Source organism: Oxyura jamaicensis, chromosome 20, assembly GCF_011077185.1.
Source record: "Oxyura jamaicensis isolate SHBP4307 breed ruddy duck chromosome 20, BPBGC_Ojam_1.0, whole genome shotgun sequence".
In the NCBI taxonomy this organism is placed as follows: domain Eukaryota; kingdom Metazoa; phylum Chordata; class Aves; order Anseriformes; family Anatidae; genus Oxyura; species Oxyura jamaicensis.
Genome location: NC_048912.1, coordinates 4,708,160 through 4,729,025, shown reverse-complemented (window position 1 = coordinate 4,729,025; position 20,866 = coordinate 4,708,160). Strand labels below are relative to the sequence as shown.

The 20,866-nt window shown below is 49.6% G+C and overlaps 1 protein-coding gene across 4 annotated transcripts in view; it reads right to left on the bottom strand.

Moving 5' to 3' along the window:
• Positions 1–236: 236 nt before the first annotated feature.
• Positions 237–20,866, bottom strand: part of TOX2 (TOX high mobility group box family member 2) — a 139,299-nt gene continuing 118,669 nt past the window's right edge. For all 4 annotated transcript variants that reach the window (XM_035344010.1, XM_035344011.1, XM_035344012.1 and 1 more), the window contains exons 5-9: positions 19,184–19,411; positions 10,403–10,483; positions 8,375–8,782; positions 6,255–6,385; positions 237–1,360 (exon numbers count right to left, since the gene is read on the bottom strand). In XM_035344010.1, the coding sequence (XP_035199901.1) occupies positions 1,324–1,360; positions 6,255–6,385; positions 8,375–8,782; positions 10,403–10,483; positions 19,184–19,411 (885 nt within the window). In that variant the 3' untranslated portion in view covers positions 237–1,323. The remainder of the gene's footprint in view (positions 1,361–6,254; positions 6,386–8,374; positions 8,783–10,402; positions 10,484–19,183; positions 19,412–20,866) is intronic.

The following is a 20,866-nucleotide window of genomic DNA, read 5'->3' as shown; positions in this document are numbered from 1 at the left end:
CTGCCATTGCTCAGCCAGAAGTTTTATTGCCAGGGGTGGTCCCTGACATAAATAATTACGTACTGCTACCCAAAGCAAGGGGGGAAGGAGAAAGCAAGTGAGGATGTGGTGGGAGAGGAGCAAGGGCCGGGGGAGCTCAGGAGCACAAGGACAAGGCACGGGGCATTTTCGGGCTGTGTACCTTGGGCCATGTTGGTGAAAGCAGCCTCCAGAATAAGGAGAGACCGGTTCAGTTCTACTTTTCATATGTTTTATTATAAAGAAAGGTAAGATAAGCATTGTGAACCGAATGTGCCAGGTGCTGCGAATGCAGCACCTTCAAACAAAATAAAAAATTAAAAAAAAAAAATGCACCTTATGAGAAACTGTAATTATGCTCTCTAATCTTTCATAAATAGACAAAAATCGTTGTCAGCAATTTTTAAATAGATGGACATATGGCAGAAAAAATATAATAATGCCATAGAACATGGATATAAATTGTCCATTTCTTGCTGTACAAATAATAGAAACAAGTTTGGCAGGCTTTTTTTGTTGTTTTTGTTTTTTTTTTATACACATCTCCCTTCTATGTATAACTAAAAAATGTGCTACAATTAATATAAAATGCTTTTACTATAAAGTAAACTACTAATTTTATTTTTTCACAAAAAAATCTTAAAGATGTCTTTAGCACAGCTCTAAAACACTTAGTAAACTACTTACAACTATCCAACAAATTATATTTTCATGATCTTTTTCACATTTTTCCTCTCATATTTTGCCTTCTGCTCTCTCCCCCCACCTACCTAGGAAATAGTTTTTATTTAATTTTTGTATTTTTTTTTGCCAGACATCCAAGGCCTTTGCATGTACAATATTCACACAAACTTCACATTTTTCTTGCACAAAGTTTAGTGCTGTTAGCAAGTCAAAAGAGTGCATCCTCCTACTGAGCTGGCCTAATGCTTGAGGACACCAGACCTGGGCTTATGCTGTGTCTAAAAGCAGTTCACTAGGAAAATAGTCTGTAGCTAAGCTGATGGCAAGCAGAAAAATGGTGTCCCTTTTTTTTTGTTGGTTTTGTGTTTATTTAATTTTTATATATATATATTTTTTTGTTCTTCATGATTTATGAGGTTTTGGGCTTCCACGGAAAGTAGACTTTAGAGTTCACAAATAATCAGAGAAAACTGCTCTTGGAGCCTGGGAACGAAGCCAGCGACGAGGCGCAGTGGTTGCTGCTCGTCCGTAGGACTTGCTCGGTGCCCCTCCGCGTAGTCTGTAGGATAGACCCTCCCAAGTGTCCTTCATCTGAGCCTCCCCGAACAGGGATGGTGAGCCTTAGGTGAGGTAGAGCGCCTTGTCCCTTGGCAGCATGCTGTAAGAGAAAGGAGAGGCAGGAGGTGAGATGGGCTGGAAAATGGTTGGGAAGTCCCTCGGGAGAGCTGGCAGCTAGCAACAAGCACTTGTGTGGCTGTTGGCACGCCTGCTCTCAGCCCCGCCAAGGCTTTTATGGCTCTCCATGATGCAGAGCATCTAGTGGCCGGCACCTAGGGGCAGCTGTATGGAGAGGAACGAAGCAGAAGGCACTTGGGAGTTTGAGCTTGCTGTACTTTCAGTTCTTCCTGAATTGGCTCTCGCTGGGCTGCAGGGAAGGGCCAAGTCTGGATTTCCCTGCAGAGCATGCAGGTGTGACACTGGTACCAGCTCCACCATCATGCAGACATGGTCCTCAGGCTCAGCCATGGGGGGTTAGGAAAGGTGCACTTGCTTTTGGATTAAATGTGTCGTTTTAATGCTGCACATGGAGTAGGGGGTCGCAAAAACGTGATTAAGGGGCTTATGCCTGAAGATGCCAGGAGGATTTACAGAAGTCAGGTGGCTGAAGACTGTGGGAACAGGAGACATCACCTGCTCAACGCCCTGCTCCTCGTCTCCCCAAATAAGTACAACTAGAAAAATTAATAATCAGGAAGTAAGGGGAAAAAATGCTGTGAGACAGCAACACCAGCCGGTCTGTCCCTCAGTCTGCTGAAGGCACCAGGAGGCAAAAGAAACCCATGGAAGATGAGTGTGCCCCTCTCCCTGAGTGAAGGGCAGCTTGGGCTTTGCTCTGATACCCATTTCATTTGAAAGGATTGTATCGTCTGCACAGCTCTGACAGAAACATCATTGAGGCCTTAAAAGTAGTGATGGACATTACAGAGCTTTGGGAAATTCTGGTGTGGGTGTGATTGTGAGTGGAATAACGGGGAAAGAGCAGACAACAGGGCAATGCTGCTGCTGATAGAGTGCAGCACAGAAGAGTCTGCACTTTGTTAGTCTCCACATTTTATAATTTGCATTTAAAATGCAGAGTGTTCCCTACTGCACTCAGCAAAGATTTAATACCAGCGAGCAGCAGTGAGGTATTCCAATACTAAAACTTCATTAATTTTACAAAATATGCTACAGAACACTTCCCAGTTCATTACGGAGTATTACTATAAATAATTGAATCCGAACTAAGTGCATTTGTGGGGCTTTCTCTTTGTCTTTTTACAGAGTTTGCTCACTTAGTTTCTGATTCAGAAACTTCCCTCACTTAGAGTGGATTGCTTCATGATTAGCAGGAATTAGCACGGCTGTCAGCATCTGGATGAAGTGGCTGTACATGGCATCCTGCGTCTGGACAAGGCATACCTGGGAGCGGTCCAGCTTCTAGCCCAAAAGAGTGGGAAGAGGGGAGAAAAGTTGCCCAATGACAGTACATTTACAATGGCAGTGTCATGCAAAGACATGCAGGTACGTTTTCAGCAGCTCACATAACTAGCAGGCCTAGGCTATGGATAAAGTGAAATTCATGGGGATTTCAGACGACACACAAAGATCAACACAGCTGGGAGGGCCTTGGAGCTGTCTGATTCCACCCAAAGCAGGGACATCTAGAAGCAGGTTTCTCAGCATCTTCAGAGTAACACCATGTCTGAATAACAGCATCCCTGAAACCTGGTGGGTACAGTTACCTCTTGCAAACGAGAAGAAGGACATAGGGAGATGACTCAAGTTCAGCGTTACCACCCCAAATCTAAATGGTAGGAGGCAAAAGTGAATGAATCCCGAGGACAGCTTTGGTATGGAAAGAGAAGAAAAAATGGTGAGGTGCCTTGAGGAATTAGGAAAGATTTGCAAGCAATTGCAAACCACGCTGCAACCTTGGCAGAGGTGAGCTAGCTGCCATGGAGAAAGTGACTGCAGAACACCGGTATTCGATGGGTGCCTCGGAAAGAGCAACCACGAGAACAAGGTAGGGGAGATGGGGGACTGTGTAAATATAGTTTGTGATACGATGGCAAAAAGTAATGAAATTGTATGCTGCAATTGCTTGTAGGAAGTGATAGTCATGTACTATGTGGGCATGGAGAAATGCTGCCCATGGCTTTGCTAGCAATCTAGGGTAGCTTGGGCTTAAGCCCACAAAGAGCTAGGAAAATTGGATGGAAGTCAGTGAGCACAAACTCATGAACGGGGAGGGAATGGGCTAAGAAACATCTAAATCCCTCTCTAATATGGCTGATTTATGAATTAAGGAGTGCCTGCTCACAGGATCCTGGGATCTGGGGGGTATAAGTGGAGAACTATCATTTAATGGCATTTTAACTAGCACTGCTGAAAAAAAGCTTCAGCAATTCTTCCTAAAAGGATTTACTAGATGGGGAGGGACAGAGAGAAAACCAATCTCTTTAGCTTTTCAGAAGTTGTCTGGATGAAAAACACAAAAGGAAATGCAAGACTTGGGGGGTTTTACCCCAGCTAACGCAGTGCCGACATCATGGGAACTGAGAAAACACCCAGCTCATGGCATGGAGGCGAGGAGGAGCCCAAGGGCAACTATCAGAGCTTGCAATTAGTGCAGAACAGCAGAAAGAGTATAGGCAAGAAGGAGATGTTGAGAGCCAGATAAACCTCTTTTTGGGACAAGCACAAATGGAGACACGGGGGCCACAGTTCAGCAGTAAGAAGAAGGTTGGTCCTACAGATGCGTGCTGACACTGCAGGCAGCACAGCGCACGCACGTTGGTAGCAAATACGAGGGGCTGGCAGCAGCAGGAGGTGGTGGCACTGCTGATGCACCAGGCTTTACAATCAAATGGAAGAAGTCAGCTCTGGGAGCTGGGTTTCCAGCAGCTTGTCTGTCTCTAGCCAGAGGAGACGGGCTCTTTCCTTAAGAGACTATGGCATTTTTTAGTGCACTAAGCACTCTCGGCAGTACTGATCCATATGCATCTGAGTTCATTGCTATAACCTACTCTAATAATTATCTGGAAGTCTCTGCATAATCTGTCTGGTTTTAAAATGATTTTTTTTTTTTTTTCCAGGAAGCTGCAATAAACCCATGAAATTCGATATTTCTGCTGTGACAAAGGCATGAAATGCATGAGCTTTGATCATGAATTGCATGGGCCCTCTGCTAACAATACAGCGCTCTAGCCGCATGGCAAAGAGCTTGTTTTAGCAACACAAAACCCAGTCCTGCCTGCAACATTAGCATTTCACCTGTGTCTGGGAGACGCTTCTGCTCAGCTCCTCTGCAAACTGGGACCCGTGTGCCATAACCCTCCAAGTGCTTTACCCACAGGATCTAAAATTACATTTATCATCAAGTGCCATATAGCTTCCTCTTGTTGGGTCGTCTGCTGAGCCCTCAGTACAGACCACGCCAAATTCCCTGGCAGAGCCCAGAATAATCCTTGTAGCTGAGCACCCTCGGCAGGCAGACAGCAGCCATATTCTAATGGCTCGGTGAGTTATTTATTTCCCTGAAAGAAATAAATGTCTGTACAGTCTGTGCCCAGCCCAGCCATTGTAAGTGCACTGCTGGCACAGGCGGGAGCTGTACTCTGAAAAGCCTGGAAGCTTGCTATTATCTCCAGTGAAAGCACTATGTTCCAGCACTTCAAGCAAATCAAACAATACTCAGAAGCTACTAAGCCTCCTTCCCTACCTGCTCTAGCAGCAAACCCCATGCCTGTTTTACAGAGTACAAGAGCAGTCTCAAAACTATTACTGCTGAACCAAGAGCACCTGATTAGGCTGAGGCTGGAAACGGCTTACACACCCTCACTGCTCCCCAGCTTTGAGACAATCCCGATGTTTTTAATTATTGGGGAATTCAGCAGCATTGAAAGGACCTTTGTGCTGGCACTTGTAGGCTGTAAGGGGAAAGATCTGCACAGATGTCGGTGGACTTTCCTGCAAGGTGCAGAGGACCAGAGCATCATGCAGCTCTGGGGAGAAGCCTTTGAACCCTCTCATGGCTAAACCCTAGGGTGGATAAGGGACCTGCTGCTAGAGACAGCCAGAGACTGTGGCCTTGGCAATAAGAGCAAACACTTTAGAAGTAGAAGCACTTTGCTTACGGATGTGGCCAAATGCCCTCAAAGCCCACCATCTCTTGGGACTCACTGGGCAGCCACAGTGGAGCTCCTCAAAAAGAGTTTAGTTCTCTCAAGCAAGCAGGAAAACCACAAACTGGCTGCTCTGGCTGCACACAGCAGCCGCTGCTGGCCAGCCCACACAATAATCTGGCAAGTAGTTCTAAAACACTCATTTCCAGGGCATAATGCACCAAACACTCACAGGACATGGATTTCTTTCCTGTTCTTTGGGTGATGGCCATGCTGGACCCAATGCATGCAATAGGCTGGGCTTCCCTGTCCTGCTCTGGAAGGAAAAGTGTCAAGCTCTCCCATTGCCAATGGGATGGAAACCCCCAAAAAGAGAAAACCCCTCATGTCCAATGATGAAATTATCCATGACTTTTTAGCTACCTGCTTCCACAGCATCACATCAGTGAGCCCACAGAGAAGAGGAAACCTTGAACATCATTTACCACAACGAGCCTAACCACTTGCTGTACATTTGGGGGCAGATTCTCAACTGCTGCAAGCTGCCGGACTTCCAACAATTTACAATCACACTGTGTATCCTGTACTTCCCAGTTAAAAGATGCTGACCCATTTGGCTTTGAGGAGGCAGAAAAACCTCTGCAGAAATTGCTTCTGCAGCTCAGCGATGGCTCAACCATGCCCCAGTGGCTCTTCAAGCCCAGGGCTCAAGTGACTCTTGTCAGTCTATGGGAGGAAGGAAGCACTGTGACAAGGAGATGTAAACTGTGCCACACGACATTTTCCTCTTCTTATCACCTGTCCCTATTTGAACTTCAGACCACCGTATGTTCACCATTCAGATGAGAGAAAGCCCACGAGAGATGCCCCGTTGTGTCTACTGGCCTGCAGTGGTTGATCCCACACTCTCTGCTGGGGTAGTCGCTGTCCCACTCAGTGCTTCCTGGAGGATTTGATGCACCAGGCGAACGGGGTCCAACGCTGTTTTGAAACTCAGACGAAATATGCGAAAAGTCCTGCGGGGTGGGGGAAAGGAAGGGTTACACGCGCCCATGGAGGCAGGAGAAAACAAAGATCTAATAACATTGCACAGACGCGTTTGTGTCCCCCGAAAACGCTGCAGTGCAGGGTGCAGGAGTGCTTACATGGGGGAAGCAGCGGGTCCAACCCAGGACCCAAAACCCCCTGCTGGGACTGAGCAGAACGTGAGATGCTGCAAGCAGGTGTCCACGCAGCCACGTCTGCCCTGCACCCCTCTGCCCACCTCTTGTTTTTTGGGTCCTCGAGGGGACGGTAAGTGGCTGCAGAAGCATGGCCAGGAAAGCCTTCGCATCAGCATGTGGGCAATCAAACCCATTTTTCCACTCGAATTGCAGCTCCCTTTGCAGTAATGCATTAGCCCCTTGTAATGTACGGTAACAAGGCAAGGAACATCCACACAAGCAATACTCTCTCCATCAGCTGTCACTGCTGGCAATTTAACAAGGGCTCTGTGGGGCTGTTTTATCTGAAAGCCAATCGTGATCCTGATTTTTTTGGGCCTGCTTAATTAGGCAATGCATATAAAAAAAGAGAATCATGGTAGTTACCTGAGCAAGAATATGATTTTATCCAAAACGTCCAAATCAGGAAAGCATGTTTTTTTTTTTTTTTTTTTTTTTAACCATTTAAATTTTTATTAACAAAGATGTGGAATGAAGCTTCACAAAATGCTGCCCTCAGCAACAACAAACACCCCAATTAAACTGATCATGAGAATCCCCTTTTATGCTCATTTCTGCATGTCACTGAATTACAGAAGCCACGTTTGCTTATGTAGACCCAAAGTAAAATCACCATGCTGCAGACGTTGCTTGGGATACCCTGAGCAGGTTGGGAGTGAAAACCTGTTCTAGGTTCTGATGTTCCCAGATATGCCATCTTCTTCCTACTGTCAGGGATAACTGTGCTTCCACATCCCTACTCTCCTTTTCCTTGCTTTCACTGCAGTAGCTATTCCAAAATTAACAGTTTCTGTTTTCTCAAAGCTAGCTCCAAACTGAATGGGTCACATTATGTGAAAGAGAGCTTTGTTCATCGCTAAAGGACTGTGTGAATTTTGTGATATATAGCCAGTAAACACGTGAAACACAAATTATTCAACCATCTGGGTGAATAATACAGTTAAAAGTATCATCAAGTAAATGGTAGCAGCTGTGAATTCAGAGCATATGTCCTTCACTGTGAATAGTTGGTCCAGTTCATATTCCAGATGGAGAAACTCTGGAAACCACTCATCTCCCTCTCCATGTACTGGCATGTTCTCTATAAGGTAGAGGCAGTGGTTCTTACTACTGCCAGTTTTTCCTCCAGATACATTTTCTTAGTGGGTTTAGAGAAGAGAAGCAGTGATGCCTCCGTGAGGGCTGCCAGCCTGAGCTGGCCATGGCTAAGGGTGGTTTCTGTCGGTAGGCTTTACACCTTGTGGCCAGGTCCATGTGATTTGTGTCACTGCTGTGCTCTTAGGATTAGCAGATGTGTAAGCATCTTGGCTCTCTGCCACCACTGTGATGTTCTCCAATCGCTAGGCAGCTTTTGGAAAAACGCTCATTTTCCGTCCTGCTAGTGACTGGCGTTCCCTCTACCTTTTTCTTCTTCCTCCTGGTGAACCCCACCTTCATCGTTCTCCCACAACCTTTCAGCCTTCTCTTCTTTCAGCAGTGTCAGCAGGGGGCTTCCCGCTGACCACCCAACCGAGCCCCAGGAGCACCCACCAGGGGCATCTCCAACTCCTGCAGCTCCCCTCATGCAACAAACCTCCCTCGTGTTTTAAAAACATCCCCCCAAAAACGTGACCTGGAGGATCGGCAAGGTGACAGAGCCAGGAGAGGACTCCCCTGCCGGTCACACCAGAGGGACAACATCTGCACCCAACACCCCCAAACCACACAGGGACCGACCGACCCCACGCAGCGAAGGGAACCGCTCCACCTCTTAGTCAAGCGCATCGCCGGCCGAGCACTCACCTGCTGCCCGGGAGGCGAGGAGTTCATGGGGGGCTGTACCTGTAGTGCCATGGGGGGGGACAGGAGGGGCTGCTGGGGGACCTGCTGCATGCTGAGGGGCTGGCTGAGGAGGGAGCTCTGCGGGTGGTGCAAGGAGAGCTGCTGGTGGAGGGGAGGGCTGATCTGGAAGGCGGGCGGCGGGGAGGCACTGATGCTGGGCAGCATGGGCTTGGAGGGCAGGGTCCGGGGCAGGCTGGGGTGGGGGTGACCGCGGTAGCTCTGCAGGTCCGACGGGGACAGGAAGGAGCCCAGGCCGGGGTAGGGCGACGAAGCCTGTGGGGGCATCGGGTACATGGGCTGCTTGGGCGGGATCATCTTGGAAGGTGGGTTGGGTTGGGCGCTTTTCGTCTCCCCCTGGTCGGCAGAACTCTGTGGGAAAACAGACCGCAGGCGGGTGAGGGAGGAAGGAAGCGCGGTTATCCGTCCCCAGGCACCTCTCCTGCCCGGACACACCACAGGCACCATGGCAGGAGTGCTGTTTGCAGAGACATCCGCCTGGAGCCTGTGTTGACCGTGCTGCGGAGCCCCACTCCTGTCCCACCCGGCCAGCACATGCATCTCCAGTGCCGGGGATGGAAGGGGGCAGCGGGCTGGGCCTGGCACCCAGACCTCTGAAATTAATCTCCAGTAACCCCACCATACATTCGGCAGAGCCTGGAGCACGGGAGAGGCATCAACCGGCACGGAGGCAAGCCGCCTGTCCACAGCTCACCGCATAGGTCCAAACAGGAGGGTTAGAAAATCACTTTTGCTTCCCGTAAAGCGCACACGGGACTGTAAAAATTCTGCTTGCTTAATCTCGAGCATTGCTGCAGCCCTGTGAGCCTGTAATGCACAACACAACGGTGGCCTCATTTCTGCAGGAAAAAGAGAAGAACGACAGGACATTTTCTGTCTCAGACAATGAGGTTTTTGTCCGGTGATGGGCTCTGTAACAATCCTCCAGATCTTTTCTCACCCAGCAGCAGGGAACACACTGTGCTGTTTTACTCAAAATATAGTTGCCCTTCTGCAAAAAAATCGTTTATTGGAGAGATGGGGAAGAAAACGAAATCATGGAGTGTGGTGACTCCATGCCCTCCATGCCACCTGCCCCACATTGATGCTACACACGTTCAAAACTAGACCCTCATAGGTTACCAGAGGGACTAAGAAGAGCTTTTAAACCCCAAAATAGCCCTTTCCATGCCCATTTTAGACATCTGTCCTTCCTGCTGCTCTGTTCACAGGTTAATGGTGATGGTGCTCATGTCTGTGCAAAAGCCTTGAGCCTTTCCAGCCCACCACCAGCCGCATGCATCCTGCAGATGAGGGACTTTGGACATCACATTATCTCCTGTGGCAGCTGCATGTGATTTTTAAGTACTGAGGCTGTGGTACAGTACCAAGCACAGACAGTACGTACAGCACAGCACATCGAGGGAGCAGGAACCGGACAAGTCATCAAGATGCTCCTGTCCTGCTCTGCCACCCCCTGCACCCGGTGTGCACCAGCACTGCCCAGAGCATGTCCCAGTGCTGTGCCAGGAGCTGTGGGCGTGCTGGAAACCCTGCAAAGGCCCTGTGGGGCTGCCTGTCTGTGTTTGGACAAACAACACAAATGGACCAAGAGATGGACCAAGTCACCAGAGATGTCCAGAGATGGACCCAGACACCACGAGACAGCTGGCAGCAGCCCGGTACCACCGGGAACTGGCTGAGTGTAGGAGACGGGGCATGACCCCCGTGGAGGTGGCCTCATCACCACAGGTCTGGCCTCCTTCCCTGCCTATCTCAGTGCCAAGGGGACAGCTGAAGGTGTGGACAGCAAGGAGAAGTGGCTTTGTGGGGTGGCAGCCACACGAGCTACCAAGCTGCTGGCACGAATGTCTCGGTGCGCCTTTGGAGCTAACGCTCCAGGCAGGGTGGGGACCTTCACGGTCCCCCTGCCTTTTTCTGTGCCCGTCCTCAGTCCTGGCACTGAGGTGGGAACAGGCAGCAGACACGTACCTTGGAGACCAGGCTGGCCCGGTACGCAGCCAGGGCTTTCAGATACTCCTTCTTCGCCGCTTCTGTTTTCCTCTTATATGCCTGAAAGGACCAAATAACAAAGAATTGTTAATAAAGCAGCACAGGCTGCTGCTGGGCTCTGCTGTACCTTGCCTACTCTGCCGGACACCCTCCCACCGCTGGGGAGGGGGCTTTGAAACACATGCATGAAAACTTCAGTTCTGCCGGAGAAGAATTTACCCCAAATCAAGCAAATAAACCCTGGGAGGCTGTTACAGGGAGAAACCACTGAATTCACTTCCTGATAGGAACTGGAGGAGATTGCGATCCAGGCTCTTGGAAAAACAAGACAAGAGTCCAAATCCTCAAATTATAACTTAAAAAAACAGTGAGACATTCAGAAATCCTACACTACTGCCTCGTTTCCCTGGCTTTCCCGTTACTGAGCCAAGAGCTCCCACTCTGCAGCTCTTCTCTGCAGCCCTGGCAGCTGGGAAGTCCTTTCCCTGGCATACCAAAGTCGAGATTTTTGCCTAATCTTATGACTCGAGGAGCTGGGGCTTTCAGGGAAACAGTAAGTGTCAGGAGGGTTTGCTACCCTAAGAAAAGAAAAAGCTTTGTAAGAGTGGATTAGTGTTTATTCTCCCCTCTGCACCCTGCAGCTTCACAGGGCTGGTCTCCTTTCTGCCCTGAGTTCAGCTCCCCTTGCAGGGAAGTAAAACAGCACAATCCAGGCAGGATGACTCCCTCTGTGGTAAAGCAGATTAAACTGAGCAAGCAGGAAGAATGTTTTAAAATGGAATAAAAAAGGATAAGCAAAAGGAAGAAACTCCCAAGTAAAATATCCACCAGCCTTCTCCTCCACTGGAAACTCAAAGCAGCACAAATGAAGGTGATTTCAATTAGAAGAGCTTTGCATACATTTAATTCTGCTCTAAAAACAACATCAGCTTTGAACAGTCAATGCACTGAAGCTTGGCAGGGAAATTGAGCTTTTTTCCACGGCAAATTTCCTGCGGATGGGGGAGGTTGGGAACAAATAGTTAAAAATCGCTCCGAGGAAGCCTGATTGCTTGCTCCTCTCACCCGGTGTCTGGGTGCCCAGTCCCCGAATGTCCCAGCCCTGAGCATCCCGGCCCTAAGCATCGGTGCTGCTGCCCCGGGGTAATGCTGGGAGGTGACGGATTTGGGGTGATTCCTGCTGACTTTTTTTAAAAAAAGGGTGGTGCCGCTGAAATTCAAGCAAGGAAGCAAAAATGCTGCAGCAGACCAGCGCTTTCACAAAACCGGTTTGGTTGTGCAAATTTAGCAGAATTCCCTCTTCTGTTTGGGAGCTTGACTCAGCATTGTTTTCATGTTGTGCTTTTGTAGTTCCCGTGCCACCTGCCACGACAGCGCCTGAAACTCCCTTCTAATAGAAAATAACCTCCGAAGCGAAAAACACAGTTCCGGCAGCCGAGATGTCTAGTTACTTGAATTTCAATTTAAAATCAGTACAGATAAATTCTATTAAAAATTGATTGAAAACCTTATTCTCACTGCTAAATCTGAGCGAATCCCTCAATGAAACATTTTGCCTGGACACACGGGAGGTCTCAGACGGTAATTTTCTGAAACCGAGCGTTTCCCTAAGTTTGTCTTTGGCTTTATGGTATTCGGCAAGTATTACATTTGGTCCGCTCAGAACAAAATTACATTTTGAAATGTCAGCCTGAAGAAGGGTTTACCTGTGAAAAGCAACTATTTCTTCAAACTGTATCAGTTACCCTAATAAAGGCCATTACCTCTCCCTACAGCCCTTCCCTCCCTGATGCCCGTAGCCCATCGCAATAACTCCAGGGCTGCTGCTCCAGCATTTACTGTAAAACAGAGATGTGGGGTTTCCATCAGCTCCGCTTCCAACAGATGCTCGTAACTGCGGTATCTGACGCCTGCACAATGAAATATGAATTCCTGCATCTCGGCCTGGTGTAACGATGGGTGCTGATGAATTGAAAACATTTTTCTTTTTTTTCTCTGTAATAGCAAAATGCCATCAGTGGTTTTTTTTTTTTCTTTTTTTCTTTTCTTTTTTTTCTTGAGGATGGAGGAAAGCGAAGTATTCATAGCTACACAGAAATTTGATTATTAGGAAGATTTGTCTGAAGAAAAGCTTCAATTTATGGCTGTGGACAGGGAGAGGGCAGGTCGATTAGACTTCCTTAACCTAAATGCAAATAAATGACTAACTAACCAGTTCGGTGCCTATCTTCATCTCAGCCACTTGTTCTTTTGTGCTTTTTTTCTCACTCTTCACCTGTCCTTGTTTTTCCTGGCAGGCAGGGGCTGCGCTGTGCTTGTGTCTGCAGAGACACCGTGCGTGGCTGAGCCCCAGGCCAGCTCCTGCCCCAGCCCTGGCCACGAGCCTGGTCCAGGGAATGGCAAGAGGAGGGCAAGCCCACGCTATGCCCGTGGCTGCTCTCCTACCCAGCTATTTCCACCTCAGGACAGTTCCTGGGGCTTCACCTGGTCGGTGACCATCCCTGTGCTGGGTCTCCTGCGGTGCTGCAGGAAGGGACACCATTTGTGCACCCACACGCTGCTCCATCGCGGGCGTTCAACAGCAAAGACGCAGCCTGCTGCGACAGCCCCGAACACAACTTCTCACCAATCCTCTGTGTAAAAGCAGCTTCAGTGCAGTATTTATAACCTTTAAAATTTTAATTTAAACATTGACAAAACCATGTTACTTTCTAATTAAATCCCATTTTCTCCCAGGGATTTTAATTTCCAAGTAATTTATCAGATTTAAGGATCCTCAAAACATTTTGCATGTTTTCCTTTCTAACCTGCCATGCCCGCTGATTTATTTTTCTTATTTGCTAGCAGGAGGATTCATTAGTCATTAAGCGAGTGGGTGGGTTGGGGGGGGGAGCAGAAACGGTTAGTGATTATGGAAACAAAAAATCAGAGCTGTAAGAAGCATATGTTGGGATCGTAATCCTGACACCTCTGTGTCTCAGCAAAGCAGCTAGTAATTGTACCGTAATGAAATGTTCTTGTTTGATAACCAGTTAATTAGAGAAGACAATTATTCCAAACCCCGCTGACGCCCACGAGCAGCTCGGTGTCGTGCAGGCAGCGACAGCAGTAGCTGCTGTCCGTAACCTCTGCAGCCCAGCCACTGAATGGCAACGCTGCTTTCCAAGCTGGACAAGAGTGGAAGGGACCCCGGCTCTGCCCTGAGCCCCTTCTCCTGCTCCGTGCAGGGGGCTGCCTTCATTCTGCAGCAGCAAGGTCCACAGAGCCCCTCTGCTGCATTCCTAGCTGGAGTTCGGGGCATTTTGTTTCCAAAAAGAGACAGAGACCACCAGGAGAGAAGAGCTGAAAAATGCACAGGGGTCACCAGAGCAGTGCTGAAGGACTCTGTTTACTTAGACAGAAGACCAGGAGGAGCCACAGCCTCCACATGTGACGCTGCGAAGGAGGAGGCAGCGAACCATCCTCTGCATCGAGTGCAGATAGGAAAAGAGGCAATAAGTTTAAGCTGTAGCAAGGGAAATGTTGGCTAAGCAAGATGAGAGTGTTCCTAACAGGAAGGATAATTAAGCACTGGAAGAGATTGCCTGGGGAGATGTGTAATCTCCACCACTAAAGGTTTAAGGACAGATTAGGCACATATCCATCAAGAATGGCTTAAGTAGAGATGATCCTGACTTCAGGCAGCAGTGTGGTCTGGCTGACCTCTTAAGTCTCTCCTTGCTCTCCTTTCTATGACACCATGACTTTTTTCCCCTTAGATGTGTACATTTGGATCTTATTCTGCTTGTAAATCTGCTTTTTTTTTTTTCTTTTTTTTTTTTTTTTTTTTTCTTATAACTGTCATAGACTTTCCTTGAAAATCTCTCTTTGGATCACTAGAACTCATGGTTTACTTACAATGACAGCTCGGAAGCACTTCCTCCCTGCCTGGCAGTGTCCGCCACACCACCTGTTTGCTTTGCACGCAGCCTCCACGTGGCCGTCAGAAATGCATACAGCAGGTACAGCCACACCACCCTCCTATCCCCCCCAGCTTTTCCTCACCTCCCTGCACCCCCCTCCGTGTCCCTCCTGCCATGTCCTGGCGACAGCTTAATCTGTCCTCCCCCCATCAAAATTAGCTTACCCAAACCACATTGTTTGGGGTGTAAGTCTCAGCATGTCTCCTTCTGTCTAACAGCTGTACCCTGGATTGCTAAAGCTGGAGGCCACCAGGCTTGGACATGGGAAGCACCTGGCGCCCACCACAAGGTGGTGTTTAAGCAGTGCTCCATGTCCCCAGGCTCTCCCAGCTACAGGATCCAACATCCCTGAGGACACCTCCGTGTAAGACTCTCGCTATGGGAACAATTCTGATGGTTCAGGAGAGCTCCTCCAGTCCGCTGGTGGAGTTACAGTGCCGTGGAGCAGTCCTCTGGAGAATGAATGGATAGACACATATTCAAGCAGAAAGTACCACAGACTGAAGTGTCCTGAAAAATCCTTCCTTTTTTCCTCTGCCTTGACTCCATTGTGCCGTCTGGGTGTAAGTCAGCTTTTGCTCCAGGGCAACCCAGTGAAGACTCCAAAACGAAGCAGAGGAGGTGACAGATCCAACCGCTACCCTCCGAGGAGGATGGAAAGCAGACAACACCCATCTTCCACAGCTCTGATTTTGCTGCCCAAGAACAGAAGTCCCACTCTTGGAGCTGCGTTTAACATCTTCCAGATCATTATCCAGATCTCCACCAGAACTCTCAACACTGTGCTTGGGATCGGTGCTTTCGCCCTTCTCTGGTACACGGCTGTCCTTGACACTCGGAAGAAGCTGAAACCTCCTTGCAACTCCTGGTCTGACCACTACGCTCTTCCAGCCCTGTAGCAATGCTGGAAGCGGGATGTTTGCTGGCCATGCTGCACACAGATCCCACAGGATGTCTGCTCTGTGCTGGCTCTGCCTTCGTTCAGCTTTCCAGCTGGCCCTGGACTTGTCTGCCCTGCTGCAGCTCTGGGCAGGGCCCTGCCACCAGGTGATGTATCAGGTTCAACGAGCAGATGGATCTGATTAGATGGCTGATCTATTATTTTCTGCGGAGTGATTCATTTTTCTGTTGGGTAATTTACCCCTGGAGTGTGCACACTGTATGCAGGCTATGCATTTGTATGGGAAAATCTTGTATGAATTTTGCCACAGTGCAGTTCTGCCTTACTGGACTGGTCCTGGTGAAGCAGGGCTCACGCCCATCGCTGGTACTTTGTGTCCCTGGTGGGTCCCCAGAGCCACAGTCCCACCTGAAGAAGCTATGTCTGACCTTGCTTTGCTCACTTTGGGTGACTTAACCTGCGGCCCTCGCAGCAGATTGCTCAGGAGCTTCTTAATGCCTCTACTCCGAGCTTCCAGGATCTAGGGAAGCACCGACCCAACGTGCTGCTGGATTTCCTAACGAAACGCCTGTAGGTTTTTAAGAGAAAGCAGCAAAGACACCTGCAACTTCCACTTCTAGTCATCTTCCCCATGCTCCATCACCAGGAGGCTCCTCACCGACCTCCTTTTCCCCCCAAAACACAGCAGGCAACGGGAACGTGATCAACCGGAGGGCAGGCGGCCCCGAGGCAGCGGGAGCAGGCTGCCTGGAGTGAGCTGCAATCAGAAACCCTTCTCATCCCCATCAGATCAGGCAGCCCTCTCCAGCTGCTCCGGACAGCGCTGCCAGCACCAGCAGATGTCCATCCCAAATCAAATGGCAGGGGCCGGGAGCTGCGGGCGGATTACGGCGGCAGGTACCCTCCCGGTGATGACGGCTGAATTAGCATTTTGCTCTCCTCTGTAGTCTAAGCTATCTCTCCAGGAACAGCTGCTAAACTATTTGCAAAGTTCAAAGAGTACGTATTAATATTTTTTTTTCCTCGAGTCACATTCTTCAGATTCCCATGTAAGCTCCTTAGAAAGGGCCACGCCAGCTGTTGAAGAATGCAGATTACAACGTCCTGCTAATGCGGCGCCGCAGATTTTTAAGGGTATTGTTATTTATGGCTGCTAGGCACACGCGGCCACGCTGGAAGGGGTTAAAGTGGGGAAGAAAACCGCCACTTGCCGAACAGGTGTCCTTGAGCGGTACCCAAGGACACGGAGATTGCTAATCCTGTATTCCACAGCATGATCAAATCACCAGGCAACAGATATAAATAAAAAAAGGCAGGAAATAAGGAAATTTAGATACAAGTGTGTCAGAGGGAAAATGAAGATTCATTGTGAAGAGGCTGAGAGGAGAAGAAGAAGAAGGAACAAAATGACAAAGGCACAAATGATAAACCAGTAAGAACGACAGAAAAGAGAAGAAATAAAAAAAAGCCCCTCTGTGAAATACATGTCTGTGACAGCAGCAGACAAATCAAAGATGCTCCTAGATTATACGGTTTCTTGCATAATATGCATTCTGGTTCCCGCTCAGTGTTTGTCTTTCAGCTCGTGCACAGAGAATAAAAAAACATATCTGAAATGGGACGTGAGCAACCTTTATTTTGCTTGTTTCATCAGGAGGAGAAAGCAAATTTGCTTTGTGGGAGCAGCAGCACCTGCTCAATGGCAAATAAATAGCTACAGCTTTGATATTACAGTGCATATAATCATTAGCAGCCCAAACGGCAGGGGATTAACCCTCCGCACGCCGGCCTGAGCTCTCTGGCACATGGGTGGCATCCCAGTTCCTCTGCAGAAATGGTGGAAAGTAGGTTTATTGTGCCCCCTCCCTGTGCTGCCTGCTGTCCCCCGATCAGGAAACTCCGTGCTCACTGGGAAGTGGAAAATGAGGTTCATAAACCTCATCTGAAGCAGAAACTGCAGTGGTGAAAGCAATTGCTGATGAGCTGCACGGTGGGGCTGGGGTCTGCACATGGGCTGCCCGGAGATGTGGTGCAGCATCCTCAGCCCCGACATCTCCCTGAATTTTGGGGTGAGAGGGATCCAAGCCCAGGATGACAGCTCCAGATTTCCTCCTCCAGCCTCAAATTCACCCTCCTTTCTCACAGGAGGGTGAGGGGAAGCTTTCTTTAACTGAAACCTTGGTCAGACCCGAGTGAGGACATGCGGGTTTGGCCCCTCTTGTCTGCTCTGCCATCGCTGTGTTGGCTTTTCCCTGGCTTGTCTTCTGCACTGCTTTCTGCAGTGAGGATATGAAGGTATTCTGAAAGGTCCCAGGCTGATTTTGGCCAGCGACGCTGTCACTACCGAGCTGTCCTGCTCGGTTACTGTCCCCTACCCAGAGGTGCCAAGGGAGCGCTTGGCACAGACCGTGTGCCTTCATCATGCCTGTGTGCATCACTCCCCGCTGTCCTTGGGAGGAAGGACACGCTGGACATCCTTGTTTTTATGTTTTCAAGACATTTTGCTAGTGTTTTTTTATTTACTTCCTTTTCTGCTTTTCATCTTTCCATTGTGTTGCCTTACGAATCTAAACAAACTTGACGGGGGCTGCTGGCATGAGAAAGCCAACAGGGACTGAGGAAACTTCTCCAGGCAGCGGCTGGAGGTGTGAACGTGCCCCATCCCACAGAGCATCCCCCGGGCCAGGGAGGCAGCGGGGCTGGGGGGGAAGTGCACAGCTGGAGACAAAGGCAGGAAGTTAATATTTAAGCGTCCAGACAAGGAACAAATGACTTAATTAAATCAATTACAGAGGGAGAAATGGAGCCACTTAGAAAGCGCGTGTAAAGAGACAGTGAAGCTGCCGCTATCTCATAAAGCAGAAGAAGGGAGAGTTAGCGGGGAAGATAAACGGACTGGTTTAATCCCCGCTGTTAATTAAGAGCCGAACATTTGCACTGTGCTGAGTCAGGGTTGCCCCAGCACTTCCATTAAATAAACCACGCTCGCAGCCGAGCTCAGCACCCCATCTACAGAGATATTTCTAGCCAGATGGAGTGAGGGAGAGGCAGACTGGGGTGCTGGGAGGGAGGGAAGCAGGAGGAAGAGGAGACTGAGAAGCTGGGGCAAGTTTCTCCATGCTCCTGAACCCACCCTTGCACCAAAGCCCAAAGCCTGCAGCGTGCCGGGACTGTGGGACCGGGCCCTGGGGGGGCAGCCTCATGCCCAGGGGACAGCTGACACCCCAGGGGATGGTCCCATGCCTTCGGTCACCACACTCAGGGGCTGGAAAGGAGGCCTGGATGGCCAGAGGGCTTCTGAGGGCTCACAGCAGGAGGTGCACAAGGTAAAGGCAGGATCAGGAAAGCATCAAAGCAGCGCTTTGCCCACCATGCAGACTCCCAGTGGATCGGCAAAATGGCTGGCATCCTGGCATTCAGTTTGCTGTTACGGTGTGGGATGGAAAACAAGGCTATGTCCTAGCAGCACAACATCAATTTAAATGATTTTCTCCCCCTGTTGCTCCCACACCAAACACAGCTGCTCCAAGTCCTGGCTGTGGACACCCACTGGGGGACAGAGCCAGGCTTTAAAGGCTTGGTGCTGGAGGATTGTAGGCTGAGGTGTGTTTGGGCTCAGAGACACATTGCACGCAGTGTCAGACCTCACTCTGCCTGACAAAAAGCCGTACGTGCTACAGAAAGCATTCCCTAGGGTTTTCTCAACAGGCACGGAGCAATTACAGGCTTTAGTAACAACAGGGATGTGTCCCTACAAGAGGGACAGAGATGAAGCAGACTTAGCACATCCTACCAGGGCCCCTGGCTATGCTCTGAATGGGCCTGGGGTGATGCTGACCCTCTACCATGGAAAACCACATTAACAGCTGAAAGAAAAACACACAAAAGTTAACTCACTTGTTTTTGTTCTTCTCCCAAACTGTCCCACATTGATGCAACAATTTTCGATACGTCTCCAAAGGTAGCATTGGGGTTTTGCCCTTTGATAGCGGCTTGCGTGTCTCTGAAAAACAGGGCGTAAGCTGACACAGGCTTCTGGGGCTCATTGGGATCCTTCTTTTTCTTCTTCTTTTGGCTTTTGGGCTTTTTGCCCAGGTCTGTCGATGGTCTTTTCTCTCCGGTGACCTGCAAAACCAAGACAGTCCCTTAGCGGGCAGCTGAGCGCTGTATGACACAGGTGACGGGGACGAGGCTGGACAGGGGCAGGGGAGGGCTCCCAGCATGGTGAGGATGCTCTGGGGGTCTCCTCTTCTGCCTCCAGGGAGCCTCCCTCTGACACTGGGGCTTTCCCAATGCTTAGCCTCAGCCACCTCCCTCCCTGGCATTGCAAGATCCCTCCTTCCATCCTCTTGCAGGACCTCTCTGAACACACTGCTTCCCAGGCAGATCCCTTTATTCCTGAACTTCCCCAAACTCAGCTTCCACCCCACCCAGAAATCCCCCTCTGCAAGCTGCTTCTGACTTTCCTCGCCAGTGACTTGGCTGCCCCATGCTCGAGGCAGGAGGGGTGCAAGCACCCACCCAGCAGCACCAGCAATGCACATATTCCCCCCCCCCCCCCATTAAACCCCCATAAATTTGTTTCACCCTGCTAATGCTGAAGTGCCCCTATCTATGGAAAAGCTACAATAGCAAAGCTATTTTGAACTCATCTATCAGGTGCCCCTCGTTATTACAGCCTGCCTGGAAGCAGCCGGGTGGCGGTGCGGCTGTGCCTGTGCTCGGCACCAGCTGGGTGCTGGAACCGAGGGGAGCAGGACACAGCGCCGGGGGCAAAACACCGAGGTGCAAACAGGGATGTCACCAGAGAAGGCAGCGCAGGAATAAGGTCCTACTGCTCAGCCTCTGCCGAGATGCCCCGGGCAGCCTGCAGAAGCCTTGGAGTGCAAAGGAGAAGACCCCTGGGAAGTGCTTGGCCACTCGCCGAAGGTCTCGAGGCATTAACTGTGCTCAGTGAAAGCTCAGACCCCAGGGAAGCATTACCTGCCTTGTTTTGGAGTGGAGAAAAAAACTGAATACACCAGAGGTGAAACACGGCAGAGGATAAAACCATCAGCTGCCAGCTGGTGGCTGCGGCCTCAATCTCTGCTTGGCAGGTGCCCACGACATGCTAGCACCCCCCCCTGCAATCCCCACCCCGCTCAGCACCGACATAAGGACCTTCAGCTCTACCAGCCACACGGGGCAATTCTAACACTTCGGAAGTTGCCCAGTCTGTCACTCAGGGGTTTAAAAAAATAAATACATAAAAAAAACAATTGACACCTGAACACCACGATACTATGAAAACTGCACCTCCTGGTGAGTGTTGGGAGCAAAAGGGCTTTGCTCCTGATGGACTTGCTGATTTGATTGCAAGCACTGGAGTGCTTGGATTTAAGAGGCTTCGTTTCAGCTGGCACGGGCCAGCACGGGGAGGAAAGGGCAGCCGCGCTCGTGTTCTCCACGCAGCAGCTCTTGACTGGTCATTAAGTTCAGTATCAGCGCAGTGACATTTATCAAAGAGACAGTGACCATTAGTGAATGAGCAGAGAGACCAAAAAAAAAATGCATTTAATTTAAAATTGTCCAATTGGGCTT